Here is a 16,062-nt window from a genome sequence, read left to right as displayed (position 1 = left end):
ATCATTCAAGATGTACAACTCTGACAGCCAGGTCATCCAGGCAGATTGATGACTCGAGCAGCTACCAATCGCTTACCAGGGTCTGGAAAACATGCTCGATCGGCATAGACCACGCATTATACTTCAACTTAATCTGGCTACCTCAGAGACTTCACCTCATCTCCAGTGAGAATTGTTTGCGGCCTTTTCGAGTGAGTTTTGGATTCCACTCAGTTCAAGACACCATTCAAAGTCGAGCTCTGCTCTCCGGCGACTGTGTTTCGGTTTCGTTCTCAACCGCAAGAGGGCGGCAATAGTGCCTCTATTTCACATACGTAACTCCGGCCCAGCCTATCGACCTCCTTGCATCGCCAAGGAGGCCTTCTCCTTAAACAGTCTTCCCTCCGGAACATGCGTTTCCCGCGTGACCGCCCACAAGTACACCTTGCACAAACACGCCTGTCAACCGAAGATCTACGACGCACACGTGGATGGTCGCTCGCACATCCTGTGCTATCCGCAGCCGAATCTCGCCCAGGAACGCCCCTCCTTGGCAGCCCAGGATATTCTGCATTCCCCGCTGGTCTCCCCGCCTTTGTTCTCCAAACGCCCAGCGAAATAGCGGGCTGTCCGTATGCAATCTCTGCGGTTTGCGTCACGGTAGTTTCGTATGTCGCGTGCGCGACCGCTGGTTGGCGATGCAGGTGGGTGTCGTGTCGCCAAGGAGAGAAATCGCACCGAGGAAGAGATGGCAGTCTGCCAGGATGTTAGTTCAAAAGAGTGCTTGCTCTCGGTTGCTCTCCTGATCTATTTTCTCTGGGTTGCCGACCTTTCGCCATTGCAAGGACACGGGTTGCAATTCTCAACAGAATCTTAACCACAATGGCAGGACTTCATCAGGACGACAAAGACGTGTACGGTGTCGAGCAGGTCGAAAACACCAAAATGGATCGTGACAAGTCCCCTGTCGACTCAGAGAGTCAGCTGGAGTTCTCGCCTGCCGAACAGAGGAAAATCCTCCACCGCATCGACCGCCGACTCATCATCACCGTTGGCGTAATGTACTGTATCAGTTTGATGTGAGTGTAAAACAGTTCCCTTGTCGTCCTAGCTAACCACGATGTAGGGATCGAACAAATCTGTCTGCAGCTGCAATCGCTGGAATGACCACCGAATTGAGATTGATCGGGTTCAGATATGTATGACTCGCTCAAGACTTCAACTGCACGCCTCGACTGACGATTTGCAGTCCATCATAACGCTGGTGTTCTTCATATCCTATGTGATCTTTCAGCCACCCGCCACGGTCGCTTGCAAGAAGATCGGCCCTCGCAGGTTCCTCTCTTCCATCACTTTCATGTGGGGATGCGTGATGATCGGCATGGGTTTCGTCAAGACCTGGGACACTCTCGCAGGACTGAGAGTGATACTGGGACTGTTCGAAGCCGGCTTCTTCCCGGCGTGCGTCTACTTGTTGAGCACGTGGTATTTGCGATGTAAGTGAAACCTACATGAATGGAAGCCAATCGGCTCTCCCGCTAACAGAGCAATTGAACAGATGAAATGGGCAAGCGATACGCATACTTTTACATCCTTGGCATGTTCGCCTCAGCCTGCGCTGGTATCCTGGCATACGGTCTTATGCAGATGGATGGCTTGGCAGATCTGGGTGGTTGGAGATGGATTGTAAGTGTTATATACATCGATCCGGCAAGCATAGGCTAATCTGGCTGTGCAGTTCATCATGGAAGGCATCGTATGCAACTACACGTTTTACAAGTGGTGCGGATGCTGACTCTCGCAGATCACCGTCTTAGTCGCAATCGTAGGATACTTCTTCTTGGTGCCCTTCCCCGACGACAGACCTGACAAATGCTGGGGCTTCTTGAACGAGCGAGAAGTGGCATTCGTCATTGCCAGAGTCGAGAAAGATCGTGCTGATACAACGACGGAGCCTTTCTCGCTCGTCAAGTTTCTGCGGCCTGGCCTCGACCCCAAAGTCTGGGGTTTCGCTTTGATCTTTTGCTGCTTGACGACAGTCACATATGCGCTGGCGTTTTTCTTACCGATCATTCTTCGCGAAGGTATGACCGTCGAAGACATCATTCTTGTGCAGAAGGCTGACTTCAACAGGCATGGGCTTCAGCGTGGGCGCTGCGCAATGTCTTGTCACGCCTCCCTACGCCTTTGCCGGCATTGTGATGTACATCACCGGCTGGATTGGCGACAAGGTACAACACACGACCCTCTTCGAGCATACTTTTCTGACGACTTCCAGTACCATGTGAGAGGACCTCTCCTCGTCTTCAATGCAGTGCTTTGCATCATCGGCCTCGCCATGATGGGCTGGGTCGACAGCCTCGGCGTTCGATACTTCGGTGTCTTCTTCACCTGCGCAGGCGCGAATGCCAACATTCCCCAATGCATGTCTTACCAAGGCAACAACATCCGAGGCCAATGGAAGCGTGCGTTCTGCAGTGCAACTCTCGTTGGGTTTGGTGGCATCGGCGGCATTGCTGGGAGCTTGGTATTTAGGTAAGTGGGAGGCGAAAAATGAACTTTCTCGCTCTTGGCTTACTCACACGTTTGTAGGAGCCAGGACTCTCCTGAGTATCTTCCTGGACTCTGGGCATGTATGGCCGCCTGCTTGATCATCATTGCGACCGTTGGAGTATTGGATACGTACTTCTACTTCGCCAATACCAAAGCCGATCGTGGGGAGTTCGCTATCGAGGGTGCAAAGGTAGGTTCTATATACATCACTCACCGCTCTGGTTCAATCTCGATGCTGACTCTTCGATCCTAGGACGACTTCAGGTATACCTATTGAACGAGCGATCAGAACATTTCCACCTGAGCTTCGCTTTGATACGATCACGAGCAAATTAGGCATGACCATACTCAATGTACAGCAGCTCTGTTCGCCACAGCCAGCCTCATGTTATCTCTAGGTAAGCGACGCTCTGCGGGCTTGTACCCCTTGTGTAAGCGATGGTGGTTAGGAATAACTTCAACGAGCCAAGACGGATCCATAAAGTCGTCTCTGAAAATCGAGACCAAGGCCGAACCCACCAACCCTCCCTAGCGACCATAGCTGTACTTCCAGCATGTCTTAATCCGGAGCCTTTGCGTTGGCGGAGCATGGTCGTCGAATGTGGCATTCAGCAAAGGAACGCCAGGGACAAAGCGTCACATGCAAACGAACCATTCCACATGCTAAGGAAGCCACATACCTTCCCACTACCGTAAGATCCTCATCTTGGAAGCTATTTGCTCCTGCAGACGGTATTCTACGCATGTGCACCAGGTGCGCAGCAAGCTAGATCGACTGACGCCAAATAGTTCTAAGGTATGTTGAGCCATCTGCCTGGCCCAGAGGCATTCCGGGTTGCATCAGGTATTGGCACAATCGGCCGTGGACCAGGCTTCTCCCTTGTTGTATTGAGCAGCTTTACTTTACTGTATTTAAGCGTCATGAACTGCTACCCTCAGCTGTCAATGTTATCTTCTGCTTGGCCTCTGGCCTTCCCGAACATACAGCACGCCAATGTGACACTGCCATCTCTCGTCTGCAACTGGCTCTTTCCAGCGCAAGTCGGCTCTTCTCCACGGCGTCGACAGCCAACGACACATCTCAGAGGCCAAGATAGGCAGGAGATGGGCCTAATAGTTTTCGATGGCTGACTGAGAATAACGTAGAAAGACCTCACCAGCGGTGACCGAGTAGCTGGGCAAGCGGTCAGTCGAGATCCCCAGCCCGACCAACGTGGAGTCACCGCAAAGCTGCAGCCGTCCCCAAGCCCGCCAAGTGCCGTGCCCTGGGGTACAGCCTCGTCCAAGTCGACCTTCGGTCCTTAGCATACCTTTCACTGGTGGAAATTCTGATCGGTTGTCACTTCACGACTCAAGCACGGCCAAGGTTGTGCCCAAGAGCGATATTAGCCTGAGTCATTGAGATGCGATTGGTGCGAAAGGTTTGAGAACGTGTTCACCACACGGAGGCAAGGAAGATGCTCGCTTGGCGTTGGTTTGGGGACCAAGAGCTGAGATTCAGGGAAGCGAGGAGTAGATATATGTTGTTCTGACTCTCAACATCTGGAAGTTGAACATCGGCTTTTCCCTGCTGGTCCGTCCTCAGCCGCTGATCTGTCTTCCACTCGACTGCGACAGCAGTCACCCCATCAACCCACCATGTTCAACCTCCCCAAGATCTACAACACCTACTTCGTAGCCTGCGTAGCCACCATAGGCGGCATGCTCTTCGGCTTCGACATCTCCTCCATGTCCGCCATAATCGGCACCGAGCAATACAACAACTTCTTCGACACGCCCGCAGGGATCCGGCAGGGCGCCATCGGGTCCTCACTCGCCGCCGGCTCGGTCTTCGGCTCCATCATCGCGGGTCCCGTCTCTGACTGGATAGGTCGGAGGAACTCCATTGGCTTTGCTTGTCTGTGGTGGCTTGCTGGGACGGCGATGCAGGCTGGTGTTACTGGGTATGGGACGTTGATTGCGGGGAGAGTGCTGAATGGTGTTTGTGTTGGGATTACGAGTTCGCAAGTCCCGGTGTATATTGCGGAGATTGCGAAGAAGGAGAAGCGTGGGGCTTTGATTATTATCCAGCAGCTTGCTATCGGTGAGCAGAGAATTTCAGGTGAACTGAGAGCGAGGACTGATGTGTTCTTGACCAGAATGGGGCATCCTGATCATGTAAGTCCCCGACGAGCTGATACTTCACCCTCTGGATCTGATACAAGGTGATAGGTACTTCATCGGCTACGGCTGCAGCTTCATCCCCGGTTCAGCCTCCTTCCGCACAGCCTGGGGAATCCAATTCGTACCATGCTTCTTCCTCATCGTTGGCCTACCTTTCCTTCCCGAGTCACCACGTTGGCTTGCAAAGAAAGACCGCGGTGCAGAAGCCATCGACATCCTGGCCAGGATCCAAGCTAGTGGTAATGTCGATGACCCTCTCGTCGTTGCTGAATGGGAGGAGATCACGATGACACTTGCTGCCGAGCGTGCTGCGCTAAAAGGCTGGCGACGATTCGTGTACAGCGGCATGTGGAAGCGCACGCTGGCTGGCTTCACTGTGCAGATGTGGCAGCAGAATAGTGGTGCGAATGTGATGACTTACGTATGTATCTGAAGATGCTTGCAGTCAAGGATCTGCTGACGGTGTGATCAGTACGTCGTCTACATCTTCCAAATGGCCAACCTGAGCGGCAACATCAACCTTATCGCATCGGGAGTTCAATACGCTCTCTTTATCATCTTCACCACCGTCATGTTCTTCTACATCGACAAGACTGGTCGTCGACTGCTGCTGATATACGGAGCCATCGCCATGGGTATCTGTCACTTCGTTGTGGGTGGTGTCCTGTCGACTGGGGAGATTGTTCCGGGGGGTGTCGATGGCAATCCCAATGTTTTGATCAGAGTGACTGGATCGCCAGCTTATACTGTCATTGCGTTCTGCTACTTGCTCATCATCATTTATGCTTTGACGCTGGCGCCTGTGTGCTGGGTCTATGCTGCTGAGATTTGGTCGTTGGAAACGAGAGCTACGGGTATGGGTATCGCTGCGAATGGCAACTGGCTGGTAAGTGTACGTCGTGCAATGATAGCCCATTGACTGACCCATGCTGATAGTTCAATTTCGCCCTTGGTCTTTACATTCCACCTGGGTAAGCCCATCTCTTGCCATCAGTCATCAAGCTCCTCTGACAGACCATCTCCCAGCTTCATCAACATCAAATACGGCCTCTTCATCGTCTTCGGTGTCTTATGCTTCCTCGCCGCCCTCCACTTCTACTTCACATACCCCGAGACCAGCAACAAAACGCTCGAAGAAATCGAAGAGATGTTCGCTCCAGGAGGTCCCAAGCCGTGGAAGACCAAGCCAGGCCATTCGAAGCTCGATGCGCTTATTTCAGAGGCTCAGGAGAAGCATTTGAGGATTGCGGATGTGACGGAGGGGAAGGTCGGTGAGCGTGTGTCGAGTGTGCATACGGAGAAGGTGAGGGTGGAGAAGGTGTGAGGTGGTGGTGGTCTGGGAGGCCATTGTCAGCAGTGAAGGCGAGGTGGGACATCGAGATTCTTACATATTATCTCCAACGCGACGTCCTGTTCCCATCAACTCATCTCTTGACCCTGCCCTCGGTCTTTCGTGTTGTTCGTGGGATAGCCACCCCTTTTCTCAAGCCTCCAACGCCACCCAGAGGAGCAAATCCCACACCCAAAACGCAATCTTCAGCGCCACCAGAGCGAACACCAGCTTCCAGAAACTGTCGCTGAAAATGTCCACGTATGTGCGCGGCTCCGGCTCTGGCTCTACGTCGAGGGGAATGATGCCCCGGATCTCGCCTTGGGTGAGCAAGTAGTACCTGCCGGCGAATTCGTGCCAAAATTCATCCTCCTCGTAAGTAGCCAGTCGTCTCTGCTCTCCAGACATTGTTTGGTGGCTTGGTAGGTTGTGGAGGAGCGGGGATGATTGTATGATTTGTAGAGAAAGTGAGGTTTCGTTGCGGATTTGTGAGGGCGTGTTGTGTGTGAGGTGGGATCTGTGCAAAGGGGTGGAGGTGGGCTTGAAGTGCGCTGTTTGCTTTCAATTCACTCAAAAACAAACTTAAGCGGGAAAGACCCCTTCACTATCAACAAGTGAGCAGAGTCTGTCGATTCAGGTATGATCTATCTCACAAACATTCCAAGTCATGCTCAACAGCATCAGATCAGAGAATCGGGCCATGCTGTAGCCATTGCATGTCATCCGCCTTGATCTCATCCATATCCTTCAAAATCGCTTCCCAATCAAGCCAACTATTATCATTCGGCAGCGCCGCCTGCATCTCAGGCGGAAAGTCAAACGTCGAATTCGGTGCAGGCACAGAGAACGGTTCGGTCGTAATGCCCATAGTAATCGAAGGATCCGACGTGATGGGCTGGTTCAGGATATCCGGATCCCAGGATATCTCGTTCATTGTAGGTTGATGAGCAGCCGTCGCGGCTCTTTGCTGCCGTTCCCTGGAGGCTTTCGCCTTCTTGTACAGCTTCTGAATGGGTCGCCAGAGGCCTCCGTTCGAGGCATCTGCCACGTCATTCACGTACTGCGTCATGGCCTTCTCGCAGAGGTCCCACGCTTCATCGGCCATTTTGTTGTTCTCCATGGAGCAGATTCCAGCCAACGCTACGGCCATGGCATGCCACGGCACCCAGGGCATTCGCCTCCATCGAGATTGTATAATGTATTCCCAGAGCTCCTGCTGATGTCGCAAGATGTTGAGAGCGAGTTGCATAACCCATGGGCTGTCAACTCGAGGGGGCGGACTTGCAGGAGAATGCTGCACAGGGCGGACAGCTCGCAGTAGCATCGAGTTGATTGCCGCGACTCCGGTCCCTATGATCGGTTGATGGAGTGGATTTGTGGCGTCGCAGTACTTCAAGTACTTTTCGTTGACCGTGCGCTGGTATGCGTATGCCATCTCAAGTCGTTTCTGCCAGGTAATACCTCCAGGGGATTCTTCAGCCAATGCCAGGTGTAGCGCGGTAATAGAGCCTTCTTGTGCGACCAGTGCCATTGTACACTCCGTGACTTCGCCCTCGCGGCTGGTGATCACTGGTGTATCTTCGTTGAAATCTGCATCGTTGACGTTGTGAGGTAGTTGGCGGTTGAATGTGTCTGCGTGGATAGCCGCTTCTGTGCCTCGATCGACGGAGGCGAAACAGTCCAGGAATACGATGTTGTACCACAGACGCCGTCTTTGTTCTGCGATAAAAGCAGTCTCTCCCGCCAGTTCTCTATGTATGCTCATAGCACGGGCGATTCGGACTAACAGCCCCACCATAGACCATGCCCGTCTGCTCGAGTCTAGCACGCGAATAGAAGCCTGTAAACAATTAGATTGTGCCACTAACATTCGACTGCCTCCAGACTTACGACATAGAGTGTAAGGGCTTGTAGAGTAGCGATCTCTGTGGTGTTCAGCGGATCAGCCTGATACAAGGCCACATCTACCATTCTTCGGAACTCTTGCGCCAATTGGTCACGACCTTTACCGGCGAACTCCATGCACTCCTCGTTTGTACATGCATTGACGCCAGAAAAGTAAATGGCAGCTCTGAGGGCTTTGTTGCAAGGCGCATCTGCGGGTCTGTTGAGATACGGTTTGCCTTCCTCCAAGAAAGGTCGTATGGTTGGTATGTGAAGGAGTTTTTGAACCGACTCGACGTAGGCGAGGTAGGTTGCAAAGAGATGTGCTGCCATCTTCGGGTCTGGTTCGTTCAATGCGCCAGGCATTACGTATAAAACTCCAGGCGGACAGAAAATGAGCTCGTAGCTGCTGGTCACGCTTGTTGACCCATCAAGCGCGTATGGAGCTCCAGAGCTTGGGGTGTTATCTGGACTTCCGCTCTCATCGTCGCTCTGAAGATTATCCTCTTCAAAAGCATCCGCCAGGGCTTTAACTTCTGAAGTCAGCGAGGACCAGAAAGTTCCGGCGACGTATTTGTTCGTATACGGCGACGACGTCTCGCTTTGACTGCTGGGACTTCGTGAGTCTCGTGGCTCCGCGACGAGATTTGATGAAGATATGAGATTAGGATCAGGGATAGCACCGGGTGACGGCGCCATTGCCATAGGCGACGCACTGCTCGCTTCATCTTTGCCGTCGTCTCCTTGAAAGCTCTCGACCAGTTTCTCCAGCTTCGCTATCCTCTGCCGCAGTTCTGCATCGCCTTTGGTGCCAGCCTTGGCACGAGGCTTACGGGTTGAGGAAACGCAGGACAAGCCTGACCGACTGCATTGCCCGCACGGATAGGTCCGGTCGCATTTAATCTTCTTCCTTTGGCACTCTCGACACGCCAAATGGAGTCCCGTTTGCGGCTGGCGCGAGGAGGCTCCCGATATGCTTGGGGACATGTTCAGATTGTTACAATATCTTCCAGTCCGTGTTCCTCCGCTGACAAGGTCCTGGTTGTGGGTTCATCGAGGTTCCGCGGGTTCTCTGGGGCTGGTAAGTAGGGTGTTGTTGCCTTCGTACGGTCAGGGTGACTGTTCAGCTCCTCTCGTACAAAGTTTAGGCATGTTGTCTAGATTCTCGGGTGGCGTCATGAGGTTCGGCCGTGACTCTGATCTGCACGGCGAATCAAGGCCGCCAGGATGACATAATCTACCACTAATCGGGCAAGATGAAACATTCACGACCGCCGGGACGCGCGCGAAAGCGAAGACAGATAGCGAGACCGAACAAGAACAACATCTTCGTCGTACGAATTCGACTATCACCATTGTCGCAAGAGTATTGATAGACATCAGTTAGAACTTCTGACACATGCTACTTTGGAGATTTGCTGGCTCTTCTGTAGAACAACGAAACATACCTTTACCGGCATACAGGAGCCAAAGACACGCAGCCAGAGGACATAAGTCAATTGTTCAGGCTGTTGAATGTAACCAATGCTTCCTCTTGTAGATCCAGGCAACGCCGGACTAACGGTAGGTAATTCTGCTCCTTTACTGTGTAGGTACTCTTCGGTCGTAGTGGTCAATATCCAAGAATCACATGTCCAGATCTAGTGAATGGGAACGACAATAGGAGTCGCGAATGAATAGCACAGATCCGCTTCCAGGCTTGCTTCTCAACTTCCATCATGCCTCTCCGTGCGACATTTCATACACTCGAGGACGAGCACTATACACAGCGACGAGATAGAGGCGGACTTCCAGCGCCGTGCAGACTGGCGGTAGGTCGACGCATAGCAACACCCTTCTGTTGATATTTCAGCCTCGACTCGAATCCAAGATGTTCGGCCCGCCTTTCGGTGGTATGGGCGGCTTTGGTGGCCCGGGCATGATCGACTTCGATGAGGTTGGTGTTCCTAGGATGCGGCGACGGCGCCAAGCAGCAAACGGGTTTCCACAAACACTCATGGAAGTTCGAGAGCCTGATCTGGGAATGCCCGGAATGGGGATGCCTGGTGTGCATCCATATCCTATGGGCCAAGGACCTTTCGGCCTCCCACCAATCCTAGGAGCATCTCCACAGGGCATGCAGTTTCCTTTCGGCATCCCTCCTCGTTATCAAATGCCACAAGCAGGAAGTCCAGGTATTGGTCAAGTATTTGACCCATCACGAGCAGAGCGCAAGCAAGCTGGTCGAGGAGAGCAAGCTCCGGGTCGAAGGCACCAAATTCCAGGTCAACCACGAGCCAAATACGAGAAGATCAAGTCACTCATTCCTGGCGGCATGTCGGAATCCATCAGCCTCATTCGAAGCAAAGACGACGGCAGGCTGTACATCGAGAAGCAAGTACGCACGGATGGGATATACCGAAAGCGAACCGAAGCGGAGGTCCAGACCTTGAAGGCAGTTAGAGGTCATCCAAATCTCAACAAGCTCGTGGAGTATGAGGTCAAAGCGAACGGTATCTGCAGTATTATCCTCGAGTATTGTGATGGAGGAGCACTGGATGCTCGAATTGCGGAAATCGAATCCCATGGACATCATTTCAGCGAAGCTGGAGTTTGGCATGTCCTATTGAGTGTCGCCAAGGCACTCCCTTTCATGCACACTGGTGTGAAAGACGTCGAGCGGGACCAGCCAGACCCAGATTGGGATACCATCGCCCACCTCGACCTCAAACCCCAGAACATTTTCCTTTCCAGCGACCGCATGGAGAATGGCCAACGCCGCATAGTGTTGGCAGACTTCGGCTGTGCCGTCACATTCTCGGATATCCAGAACGGAGGAGAGCGTGAGCGTGGCCAGCCTTGTGGTACTCCAGGATGGTATCCACCTGAGGGCATCGCTAAGAAAGGGTATGGCACGAAGACGGACATATGGATGCTCGGAGGTACGATTCAGGCGATCTGCTTGCTCATCAAAGCGCCTCATCGGCCAGCCCTTGCGTCTCCGAAGCCTTGCGGCAACAGGTACAGCTCAGCGCTTCAGAGCATGGTGAGGGACCTTACGGATGATCGCTTGGATAAGCGGCCTTCGGCGAGGAAAGTTGCGGGCGCAGCGGCGCATGGTCTGGGAGTGAATTTGAAGAAGTAGGCGCGAGATACACCGGCCATCCACATCATTGATTGCCCGTCCAGGGATCGCAAGCAGATATCGGAAAGTCAGAAACAGGTATCAGCAAGGAGATAGAGGGATGAAATAAAGCCATTACCTCACAGCATATTGCCGTCCGCAAGGGCTCTCGCGTAGAAATACTCTGCTCCTTGTCAGTTAGCTTTTGCAAAAGGGCGAAGAAGGCAGGCGGTCAGCAATGGGCGTTTTCACATGAACGACAGCGTACGACCCTCTCTCGCCGTACACAGCGTCCCTCTCACGCCCAATGACGACCACATGAATACCACAAGGTACTGGCCAAGATAAGAAGAAGAGTTTGTAAGATAGATTGAGCAAGCTCTCCAGCAAGGGGAGGTGAAGTCCAGCAACGCTCGGGCCCGAAAAGACGGAGCTGGCCGACGACATCCCATCACCAGCACCAAGATGTAAGAGTTCTTTAATTCACTTCTCCTTCGATATCTCCTTCACGTCCTGACCTTCAACGTATCCTCATGCCCACAGTCACAAACGATACACCAGAGAAGAAGCGAGCCGCAGACCGCCTCTCATCCCTCAAGAACCACCTCACGAGCACCACCATGTCCCAACGCCCCTTCATCACCTGCCACGTCCTCGACACCATCACCGGCAAGCCCGGAGCGAACATCTCAGTCAAGCTGAAGCTCGTATCACCATTTCACGCTGCCACCGTGCGCTGGACAGCGACGACCAACAGCGACGGACGGGTTCCCGCATGGACGTCCTCCGTAGATATCAACGAGGTCGTCAAGAGCGTAAAAGCGGAGTTGGCAGATGGAGAGCAGATGGTGTGGAGTTTGACGTTTGATACGGAGGCGTATTTTGGGAGGGGTAATACTTTCTGGCCGGAAGTCGAGTTGAGGTTTGCGGCGAAGAGGGAGGAGGAGCATTATCATGTGCCGTTGTTGCTGGGGCCTTGGAGTTATACAACGTACAGGGGGTCGTAGCATGGGAAAGGAAAAGTGGGGACATGGAATGAGAGGAGTGTAATGGAACATGTTACCATGCCAGTCGAGCTACAGCGCGGCGGACCTGTCTCTGTCAGGTCAATCAACGAGTACCATCTTTGCCCAGCATCCCCAGTACATTCCGACCGACCAAGCCATGCAATAGAACACCCGACATTCAACTCGGCCAGGACCTTTCGAAGATGAATTTCAAACTCAGAACGGTCCGACCAATCTCATCCAGGCCGCCCTCTGAACCTCCGCCATATCCTTCCAGGCGTAGAAGGCCGTGAGCTTTCCTTGAGGCGCTGGATCTGTCGGAAACAGCTCCTCATGGCGCTCCATCCACGCCTTCAACTCCTCGCTCATCTGTCCAGTCATCCTCATCTTCAGGTCCTGGTCTGCCTCGTCATCTCCGGTGAGCTCGATCGATCGAGTCAGTTCCACCTCGCCGACGCTGTGCTTGAAGTTCTTCGCCTCCTCGCCTGGGTTCATCTTGATGGGCCACATCGTCTCCATGGCCTCGTCGATCACCACCAAGACTTGCCGTGGAAGACGATCGCCATCTTGAGGACTGCATTCTGATGCAACCCAGCTCTTGCGGCTTGTACCCATGTTCATGGTGGCTTGAATCTTGGGAACAAAGCGACCGACCAATTTCATGACATCGTCCTTCCCACAGACTTCCTCGAACTCCGAATTCTGGTAATCGCCGCCGACTCGGACTTTGGCTTCCCATCCAGAATCATCGGCACCCGTCTGGAACGACGTGGGATTGACGGTGCGTTGGCGGACCCAGATGTTGTTGGCCGACAGCTTGCCCTCGTAGTCGAAATATTGGTCGACGATCATCTCGTCTGGCTGGCGAGCGAACTTCAGCGGCGAGTTCTGGGCGATGGCGGCGAAAGGGGTGATGCGACCCTTTGCTTGTGCGTCTGACGTCTCGAGGAGGAGGCCGAGAACAGGGTTGCAGTTGAACTTGCGCTCGACTTCCAGATGTGCGACGGCGGGGGAGGTTGGCGCGGTCGTCGAGAAGCGCTTCGTGTGCTCGAAGAGATGGGCTGGTGGAGAGCTGGACATGAACGAGGCCACGCGTGCAGCGCGTGCGGCGTACTGGAGAGCGGATTTTGCGTACATCTTTTGTGGTGGGTTGGTTGGTTGGTTGGTTGGTTGGTTGATGTGGAAAGGTTGCACTCAGATCTTGTGTGCGCTTTTGATCTTGATGTGTTTGTTGCCAATAAAGATGGAAGCGGGAGGTGTGCAAACGAAAGAGCGGGAACCAAGCGCAGCAAAGTTATGCGCCTTCACAACGGGTGTTGTTAGACAGGAAACGCATCTTATGGCGCTGTGCATATTCACCGGCCGTCACTGGCAGAACAGCCCATCACTAAACTGTCCATTCACTCGAGAAGTTTGGCACCGTCTATGCTATGGAAAGGCTTGAAGACCAACTTGCACTCGATCTATCTACGGAGATGGTATCCTCGATCCAGGCGAACACCCCTTCTTCTCTGCCTTCCAAATCCACCTGCATTTTCAACAAATAGTGCCAGCCTGACACCTTCACCACTCCAACTTCTTCGACAACCCGCCATCGCATCCTTCATCACCAGCCCTCTTGCTCCACTCATACACAGCCCCACTCTCCTCATACGCCTTCTGATCCCACCTTACCTGCCCCATCGCCTCCTGAACCCCAACTCTCAGAAGACTCTCAGAAGCCGTCTCCTTCCCACTGCCCTTATCCAAGAAACGGAGATACTCGTCCACAATCAGGTAGCTCGACGCCATCAGCTGGTTCGACTCGGGCACGAAGCATGGCAGATGCTTGTGCCTGTCGCAGAAAGCCTCGAACTGCTCGTCGGAGATCAGCACCTTGTTGGCGTTGCGCTTGCGCTTGTCGAGGTCTGTCTCCTGTTCAGGGGCGTCGTTCTCGCCTTCCACGGGCAGGACTTGGAAGACTTTCCAGCGGAAGGGATCCAGATCCTTGATGGTATCGGACATGTCCTCTTCCCAGTTCCACAGTAAGACGACCGTGTTCAGCTTGAATTTGATGCCCAGCTCGCGGCACCAATCGCGGATCTCGAATAGCTTCTTGACGTTGTCGCCGGTGCCACGACCGATCCTGATATTCGTTTCCTCGTCGAAACTGTCACAACTAACACCCAGGACATCGACATACTTCCCATTCTCCACCAACCACTTCCGATCGATCTTCGTGCCGTTCGAGATGATAGATACAGACTCCAACTTCAGCTCCTCCTTGCAGTACTGGCAGAGCTGGCCGAGCAACTTGGGGTATAGGAACGGCTCGCCGCCGGCGAAATTTATCTTCTTCATGCCGGCTTCTGCGAGGAGGTGGAGACCACGCTTCATGTCTTCGAGGGGGGCGACGTGGCTGGTCTTCTCGGTGTGGAAGCAGAAGACGCAGGTCTTGTTGCATCGGCGGGTGAAGTGGAAGTTGACGGAGAGGGGGACGAGGGCGTTGGGGTCGTGTTGGGGAAGGAGCGACTTGTTGGTTGGAAGATGTCGAATGAGAAACACATAGGCTAGGATCCCGCCGATTAGGGCTGTCAAGATAATCTTGCCAATGAGAGGGTCGAGGAGGGAGATGAGGAAACCCATCTTGGACGTGGATCAAAGGTGCTACGTCGCACTGAAGCCTCGATCGAACGTTATATCTGAGCAACGCGGCGGTGCTTGCTAGAACAACCCACGGCATCTCCAAAGATCTTCGCTTGACAAACTCACAAAGCCCTTCACTGGTAGCTTGGACCGAGACAGTCTCTGGGAGAAGACGCCAGCCTAAGGCTTCCACGCCGCACAAACAAGACGGCGTTTGTGTCACTTCAAAGACGAGCTTTGGCTTCACCTACAACAACACCACCACCATCGCACCAGAACACTAAACGAAGATGAGCGACGTATCGTGGCCCCCTCCCCTGTCGATATGGAATTCCTATGTTCCAGCGCTGTGGTATTTAATCCCATGGCTCAACGGAAACCCACCTCCTTCTCCCACATACAGTCCACCGCCCTCGCCATCGCCGCCCGCGGACTCACCACCGCGCCCGGCAATGGAACGACCCATCACCAAGTACACCCCCATCAACATCACCCTCATGCTCGGCCCCCCGGGCAGCGGCAAAGGCACCCTCGCGCACGCCCTCGTGGGCAAGCTCGTCAGCTACCACCTCTCCGTCGGCGACTGGCTCCGCTTCCTGTGCACGTACGACGAGAGCATCACGGGCGCCAGTGGCGAGGCACTCGGCGGATTGACGAGGCAGGAACTCAAGGCGTACCTGTACGCGCACGAGCTCGTGCCGGCGGAGACGGTCGTCGCTATCGTGTGGCATAAGATTGGCGTGGAGATCGATAATGGCCATGAGACGTTCTTGATCGATGGGTTCCCGAGAGACGAGGCGTCTGCGTGGCATTTCGAGCAACTACTCGCTGTAAGTCTTTCCTCTATCATCCCCATCCCTCGCAGATCATCCCCATCGCCGCCACCCGCACCACAACCAAAGCCCCAGTCCCCCCTTCATCCCCCGAGACAAACCCACCAAACCCCAAACCCAACTAACTAACCCCCTCCCCCAACCAGGCCAACTCCCTCCCCAAACCCGCCCGCGTCATCTCCCTCAGCTGCCCCAAGCAAATCTGCAAAACCCGCTTCCCGACCCGGCGCCGCGCCGCCACCGACTCCGAGGCGGTCTTCGAGAAGCGGTACAGGGAGTTTATGGAGAAGACGACCAGGGAGGTGCTGAATCGGTATGCGGTGCGGTTGGTGAAGGTGGAGACGAGCGGTACGATGGAGGAGAATGTGTGGGAGATGGGGTGGGCGTTGGGGTGGAAGGGGGCGTGGGAGTGAAAGGGGAAGGGAATGGGGAGGGAGGGGGTGTGGTGTGGTGTGCTGCTGGTTTGGACGGAGGGACGGATGGATGGGCTGCGATGGGCTCGTCAGTCTGGTAGGAGGTTCATGCTGTGCTGAGAGATACCTGAATCCCAAATAATGTCTTCGTCGATGACCGCTCCTCACGTAG

The 16,062-nt window shown here is 54.0% G+C and overlaps 8 protein-coding genes across 8 annotated transcripts; 5 read left to right on the top strand and 3 right to left on the bottom strand.

Annotated features, from left to right (window-relative positions):
* Nucleotides 1–861: 861 nt before the first annotated feature.
* On the top strand, nt 862–2,809 carry M409DRAFT_21157 (uncharacterized protein; the record flags this gene model as incomplete). Its single annotated transcript, XM_033805722.1, has 10 exons — nt 862–1,058; nt 1,106–1,178; nt 1,229–1,475; nt 1,538–1,665; nt 1,718–1,735; nt 1,784–2,063; nt 2,113–2,210; nt 2,258–2,514; nt 2,572–2,722; nt 2,786–2,809. The coding sequence occupies 10 exons, from the start codon at nt 862–864 to the stop codon at nt 2,807–2,809; spliced, it is 1,473 nt and encodes a 490-aa protein (XP_033669295.1).
* Nucleotides 2,810–4,170: 1,361 nt separating this feature from the next.
* Nucleotides 4,171–6,019, top strand: M409DRAFT_65410 (uncharacterized protein; the record flags this gene model as incomplete). Its single annotated transcript, XM_033816499.1, has 6 exons — nt 4,171–4,615; nt 4,671–4,689; nt 4,744–5,116; nt 5,168–5,581; nt 5,632–5,666; nt 5,722–6,019. 6 exons carry the CDS (start codon nt 4,171–4,173, stop codon nt 6,017–6,019), a joined length of 1,584 nt encoding a protein of 527 aa, XP_033669294.1.
* A 691-nt stretch (nt 6,020–6,710) lies between these two features.
* M409DRAFT_65409 (uncharacterized protein) lies at nt 6,711–8,896 on the bottom strand (the record flags this gene model as incomplete). The annotated part of the gene is made up of 2 exons (XM_033816498.1): nt 6,711–7,865; nt 7,916–8,896. 2 exons carry the CDS (start codon nt 8,894–8,896, stop codon nt 6,711–6,713), a joined length of 2,136 nt encoding a protein of 711 aa, XP_033669293.1.
* Nucleotides 8,897–9,779: 883 nt separating this feature from the next.
* Nucleotides 9,780–11,033, top strand: M409DRAFT_21154 (uncharacterized protein; the record flags this gene model as incomplete). Its single annotated transcript, XM_033805721.1, has 1 exon — nt 9,780–11,033. One exon carries the CDS (start codon nt 9,780–9,782, stop codon nt 11,031–11,033), a length of 1,254 nt encoding a protein of 417 aa, XP_033669292.1.
* Nucleotides 11,034–11,545: 512 nt separating this feature from the next.
* Nucleotides 11,546–12,019, top strand: M409DRAFT_65408 (uncharacterized protein; the record flags this gene model as incomplete). The annotated part of the gene is made up of 1 exon (XM_033816497.1): nt 11,546–12,019. The coding sequence occupies one exon, from the start codon at nt 11,546–11,548 to the stop codon at nt 12,017–12,019; it is 474 nt and encodes a 157-aa protein (XP_033669291.1).
* A 216-nt stretch (nt 12,020–12,235) lies between these two features.
* On the bottom strand, nt 12,236–13,156 carry M409DRAFT_53090 (uncharacterized protein; the record flags this gene model as incomplete). Its single annotated transcript, XM_033812265.1, has 1 exon — nt 12,236–13,156. One exon carries the CDS (start codon nt 13,154–13,156, stop codon nt 12,236–12,238), a length of 921 nt encoding a protein of 306 aa, XP_033669290.1.
* A 426-nt stretch (nt 13,157–13,582) lies between these two features.
* On the bottom strand, nt 13,583–14,644 carry M409DRAFT_65407 (uncharacterized protein; the record flags this gene model as incomplete). The annotated part of the gene is made up of 2 exons (XM_033816496.1): nt 13,583–14,530; nt 14,564–14,644. The coding sequence occupies 2 exons, from the start codon at nt 14,642–14,644 to the stop codon at nt 13,583–13,585; spliced, it is 1,029 nt and encodes a 342-aa protein (XP_033669289.1).
* A 452-nt stretch (nt 14,645–15,096) lies between these two features.
* M409DRAFT_21150 (uncharacterized protein) lies at nt 15,097–15,890 on the top strand (the record flags this gene model as incomplete). Its single annotated transcript, XM_033805720.1, has 2 exons — nt 15,097–15,474; nt 15,624–15,890. 2 exons carry the CDS (start codon nt 15,097–15,099, stop codon nt 15,888–15,890), a joined length of 645 nt encoding a protein of 214 aa, XP_033669288.1.
* Nucleotides 15,891–16,062: the final 172 nt, after the last annotated feature.

Source organism: Zasmidium cellare (genome assembly GCF_010093935.1).
Source record: "Zasmidium cellare ATCC 36951 unplaced genomic scaffold M409scaffold_12, whole genome shotgun sequence".
In the NCBI taxonomy this organism is placed as follows: domain Eukaryota; kingdom Fungi; phylum Ascomycota; class Dothideomycetes; order Mycosphaerellales; family Mycosphaerellaceae; genus Zasmidium; species Zasmidium cellare.
The sequence above is the reverse complement of the archived record's forward strand: the minus strand, read 5'-3'. Positions and strand labels throughout refer to the sequence as shown.